Source organism: Humulus lupulus, chromosome 4 (genome assembly GCF_963169125.1).
Source record: "Humulus lupulus chromosome 4, drHumLupu1.1, whole genome shotgun sequence".
Taxonomy (NCBI): Eukaryota; Viridiplantae; Streptophyta; class Magnoliopsida; order Rosales; family Cannabaceae; genus Humulus; species Humulus lupulus.
In genome coordinates, this window is record NC_084796.1 from 247,485,213 (window position 1) to 247,491,212 (window position 6,000).

Consider the following 6,000-nt stretch of genomic DNA (forward strand, 5'->3'; position numbering starts at 1 on the left):
ATATGCAACTATAACATTCATGGGCATTTCATTAGTATAATACCCATAGAATGATGCTAAATACAAGCAAACAATCACTAAAGTTATGAAAAATAAAGAGAAATTCATGTTTTGATGATGAATTTTATCTAGAAGGTTAAGAGATGAAGAAGTTGTGCAAGTAAATGGTTGAAGGAACAAGTATTTATAGGACAAAAACTAGCCGTTTATGACCGTTGGTGAATAGTGATCCTGATCGTTGGGGGTATAGTTGTTTTCTATTATGGGATTTTAACAATTCTAAGTTGTTGGAGTAACTAACATGTGGGAATAATTAATTTATGGGTGTTAGAGAAACATTTTCAGAAAAGTTTGTGAGTAAAAAATGTTAAATTAAGTAATATAAGAAGATTGAGAAATTTTCATTTTTTTACTATTCACCGAGTACTATTCATAGTGGGTCCCACAGCGGGGTCCACCCCATGGGTCCCACATGTTGATGCAGTAGTGACACAGTGATGACTTAAGCAAATTACTATGCTTGATATTTTGAATATTTTATTATTTTACTATGCTTGATATTTTTAATATTTTATTATTTTACTATGCAGCATAGTAACCCAATGTTTTCCTATAAATAGAGCCTTTCAGAATTCATTTTGAATTACGAAAAATCTTTCTTTCTCTCGCTCTGCCTAAAAATCTTCTTAAACACTCTTTTAAAGTTTTAAATCTCTAAAATATAGGCGAAGTTCTGTTTGTAACGTTAGCCTACGAAGACCTTTTTGGGTAAGCTCTTTCCCGAGCCTTTCAATTCAGTTATTTAACTATTATTTATATATAGATTATTTTACTATACCTTTATAATGTCAAAATTTATATATAGATTATTTTATCATGCCGTTATAATGCCAAAATTTATATATAGATTATGCTACTATGTCTAAAAATTTATATATAGATTAATTTACTATATCGTTATAATGCCAAAATTTATAGATTATTTTACTATGCCGTTATAATTTATATATAGATTATGTTACCATGCCATTATAATGCCAAAAGTTATATATAGATTACTTTACCATGTCGTCATAATTTATAATGTCGAAATTGAAATATAAATTATTTTTTTTATGTATCGTCATAATATTAAACTTATATAGGCTATGGTCATACTTTGGACTATTATGGACTCTTATGACCTTATTCCCTATTATTATGGACAAGTATTATGACCTGGACTTTTCCGTATGACCATGACCATGACCACGACTTTTAGACCAGGACCATCCCATGGACAAATATAGTATGACCATACGCTTGGACATAAAATAAGCAATAAAACAGGAAAAAAATGGGATAATAACAATTTTAAGCTAACATTTCATCATGTAGATTTTATGTAAGTTAATAGTTTGTGTTTTTATCAGGAAGCTAACAATTTCGGTTGTTTTATCAAGACGCAAGGTAAGTAGAATCCTCATCTACAATACAAGTATTTTATGTGTCTTATGTGCATTTATATACTTTATATGTTAATCTGTCACAGTGTTCTTATGCATAAGTTATTTTCAAGAATGTTATATTATGCATAAGCACGCTTAATGTTCACAGACAAGTTATTGAAAACGTTAAAGTAGAGGTGCTGCTTGGGAGACCTAAGTCCCAAAAATGTAAGGAGGGAGATGTACGTCCCTATATGATGAATGTTTATGAAGGAAATTCCCTATTATCATGTTTATGTTCAGGTGGGAATGTGATTCCCTATATAATGCCGGCAGCAGCATTCTCTAGGGCCCAAAAGAAAGGAAAGTGAAAGAAAGAAAGAAAATATATATAACATGTTGCACGTTTATGCATATGAGGTAGTTATTCTGCTTACTGAGCCTTAGCTCATCAGACAATGTCTTGTATTGTAGGTAAGATGCATCAAATATAAATCGTTGATGAGTATACGTGGAGCCAACATGACTGTACATATGGGGCTGACCTGAAGGGAGTGGAGTTCTGCTATGCTATTTTATAAATAAACGAGAAACTTGATTTTATAATTATATTTCATTAAAAGTATTTTGTGAACTTTATAATTTACTTAAAGCTTTAAAAGTATTTCATGAACTTTGTAATTTACATAAAGCTTTTCAATTTATCGGTTGGATACATCTTCATTTCTACGTTAAGGTGTAGTAACACCATGAAAATTATTGATAAAAGTATTAAGATTTGTATGTAAGATAATTTTTTTATTTAGTTGTGAGTATTGTATGGTTTGAAGTTATGAATATTAGTTTATGTATTGTTTAACAAAGTTTTTGTAAATTCAGAATTTCAGTATTGTTATATTCATGTAAAACTTTGTTTTTTTTTTTACACTATATATATGTATGTAACCAATGGAGTTCGTTACATTTAGCCTATTTCTATTTAGTGCCATTGTCTTATCTTTTGAGCATTATATATGTATTAGATTTGGAACCTAATGATCAGTATATCTGAATTAGCTATGAAATAGTTAGGAACGATGAATGGTGGATGCTAAGTATTATTTTGAGTGTTTTATGACTTAGTAAATTTAACTGTTTGGTGACTACATAACTGTAAGAATATTATTGTTCTATGTATAATGATAAATGATCTTGCTTTTATCACTAATATTTTTATATATAATTATATGAGTTATTCCATTGTTTTGACTTATAATTATAGTACTATCTAATATAAACTAAATGATTATTTATAAAGACTATTTTCCAATAAGGGTCAAAGTTTGACCTTTGACCACCAAAGTTATGGATTTTACAAATCTGTCATAGCCTAGGGCTCGGGTCGTGACAATTGGCTATTGGAAAAGACTTCTTTTGATAATTTTGTTCTTTTTCTAAATCTCACTAAGTAACTAGTTACAATTTAGTTGGTATTTTTATTGTTGTAACTAGTTACTACAACACCACTTAAAACGTAAAACTGATTTTTATAGTTGTAACCAGCTACTAAAGAAATTAATAGTGACATACGATTACTACCACAGAATGAAATTATTTTGATAGTGGTGACCGGTTACTTCAGAGAAAATGTTGATTAAAGAATGTAAAAATTAGAAGAAAAGAAGAAGAAATGGAAATAAAGAGCATGGTGATAAATGTCTCAATTCTTTTTAAATAATATAAAAAAACCTATAATAAAATATGAATGATAAAAAAATAATACAAATTGATTAAAATTATAAAAATAATCTCAAAACACATTAAAACTAGCTATTAAGACTTTATAAAAATTAAAATATGATATACAAATAAAATATTTCAAATATATGAGAAAAAAACTCCCATAAATATATATACAAAAAATATGCCATAAGAAACTTAAGAAAAAATAAAAAACATATTTTTCAAAGTTTTAAAATAAATTCTATATTTAATGTAATTTCCTCTTTAATTGTTATCTAGTTCATCTCAGTGTGGCTTTATTTTCAGTTGTTTGTCGGGACCATGTGTCTGTTTTCATTTGGTTAGTTGGCTGTTATAGCGTGTGTTTGCCCCCTGCCTTTTTAGGGTTTACAAACAGAAAAAAAAAAAAAATCATAACTAATTTCAACACCATATATATGCTTGTCAACTCTAAGCTATGCAACTATTATCATATTAAGCTCTTCTTAGCTGTGTTCATCACGTATTGTAGAACTAGAAGGTTGAGAAATTGGAAGAACTGTTATCAATTTCTAGAAAATATTTGTTGTACTGATATACTTTTAGGTGAAAAGTTAGGTTCTTTTACAAGACCAGAGTTCCATATTCTGTATTGAGTCCAAAGACCCATCATTGTAATTGATTTCATAGTTCAGAATTTTCTAAATTCTTTCACGGTCAGATTGTTATTTCAGGAATTCGAGGTGACCCAGTTTGGATTTTGTAGAGATATCTGTGACCCAGATTGAGATTTCATGGACACTTTACTCAAAACTCGTAACAAGCTCGAGTTCTTGCATCCACATAATGGGTTTTCAGAGAAAGTGAGCAATTCATACCCAGCAAAACTTCAGGAGCTTAGATTTGGTGTTAAGAAGTCTAATCTGAAATGGAGTAAGACTACTTGTGTCAGGGCTAGTAGTGTTAGTAGTAGTGCTCTTTTGGAGCTTGTGCCAGAAACCAAAAAGGAGAATCTTGATTTTGAGCTTCCCTTGTATGACCCATCAAAGGGTCTTGTGGTGGACCTTGCGGTTGTTGGTGGAGGTCCAGCGGGGCTGGCGGTGGCGCAGCAAGTCTCTGAAGCAGGGCTTGCAGTGTGCTCCATTGGCCCTTGTCCAAAATTGATTTGGCCTAATAACTATGGTGTTTGGGTGGATGAATTTGAGGCCATGGATTTGCTTGATTGCCTTGACACTACCTGGTCCGGTGCTGTTGTGTACATAAATGAAAATTCCAAAAAGGATTTAGATAGGCCTTATGGGAGGGTCAATAGGAAGCTGCTCAAGTCAAAAATGCTGCAAAAGTGCATATCAAATGGTGTCAAGTTTCACCAAGCTAAAGTTATTAAGGTTATACATGAGGAATCTAAATCCTTTTTGATTTGCAATGATGGTGTGACTATTCAAGCTTCTGTGGTTCTTGACGCGACTGGTTTCTCCAGATGCCTTGTACAGTATGATAAGCCTTATAATCCAGGTTACCAAGTGGCTTATGGGATTTTGGCCGAGGTTGATGGTCACCCTTTTGATGTAGATAAAATGGTTTTTATGGACTGGAGAGATTCTCATCTCAACAACAACATCGAGTTAAAAGAGAGAAATAGTAAGATACCTACTTTTCTATATGCAATGCCCTTTTCTTCTAACAGGATATTTCTTGAAGAAACATCTTTAGTAGCTCGGCCTGGATTACCTATGAGGGATATTCAGGAAAGAATGGTGGCTAGATTAAGGCACTTGGGAATAAATGTGAAGAGCATTGAAGAAGATGAGCATTGTGTTATTCCAATGGGTGGGCCACTTCCGGTGCTCCCCCAGAGAGTTGTTGGAATAGGCGGTACAGCTGGGATGGTGCACCCTTCAACTGGTTATATGGTAGCAAGAACCTTGGCTGCGGCTCCCATCGTTGCGAATTCCATAGTTCGGTATTTGGGATCTGATAGAGGTCTTTCTGGACAAGGATTGTCCACCGAAGTTTGGAAAGATCTATGGCCCATAGAGAGGAGGAGACAGAGGGAGTTCTTCTGTTTTGGTATGGATATTCTTCTTAAACTTGATTTGCCAGCCACAAGAAGGTTTTTTGATGCATTTTTTGATCTAGAACCTCATTATTGGCATGGATTCTTGTCATCTCGACTATTTCTTCCCGAGCTTGTACTATTTGGGCTTTCTCTGTTTTACCATGCCTCTAATACTAGTAGAATAGAGATCATGGCTAAGGGAACTGTTCCTTTGGTAAACATGGTCAACAATCTGATACAGGATAGAGATTAGGATGATTATGATATTCAATTATTTGTTGGCACTTTTTTAAGTTTTTTGATGTTGTTGCTTGAAAAGTTGTGAATCAGCTGTAATGCTTTTGATCGTAATGTATATTCAATCCTGTGGTCGATAGAAATCCCTCCATATGAAACTGTTAATGTTCTAAAGTTATTATTGCAGTTCTGCAGCCTTGTATGGGATTGGGAGTTATGCATTACTATAAAAATAACTTTTTTTTTAGTAAATTTTAAGTATAAAAAAGAACCTTTTAAAGTATAATTTAAACTTTTCAGAAGTTTTGTTTTTCAAATTTGTCTATAAAGTTATTGCCCATAATATTCTGTGTTTCAAAATTGTCCACATTTGTACACTTTAATAATTTGATGTGAAGCAAAAATTATAAGAATTCAAATACACCATATACTCTTGTAAATATCCACAATGTTCATATATTCTAAATTACAACTATAATTTTTCATAATGTCCCTAAAATCCAAATACAAACCGTAATAGCTTATGTCCATATGGTGTCCACAACGTCCAAATACAAACCATAAAAACATTTGTTG

At 32.1% G+C, this 6,000-nt stretch overlaps 1 protein-coding gene across 1 annotated transcript; it reads left to right on the plus strand.

Annotated features, from left to right (window-relative positions):
* The first annotated feature begins 3,642 nt into the window (after positions 1-3,642).
* LOC133831598 (lycopene beta cyclase, chloroplastic/chromoplastic-like) lies at positions 3,643-5,567 on the plus strand. The gene has a single exon (XM_062261967.1). The coding sequence runs from the start codon at positions 3,923-3,925 to the stop codon at positions 5,438-5,440; it is 1,518 nt and encodes a 505-aa protein (XP_062117951.1). The 5' UTR covers positions 3,643-3,922; the 3' UTR covers positions 5,441-5,567.
* Positions 5,568-6,000: the final 433 nt, after the last annotated feature.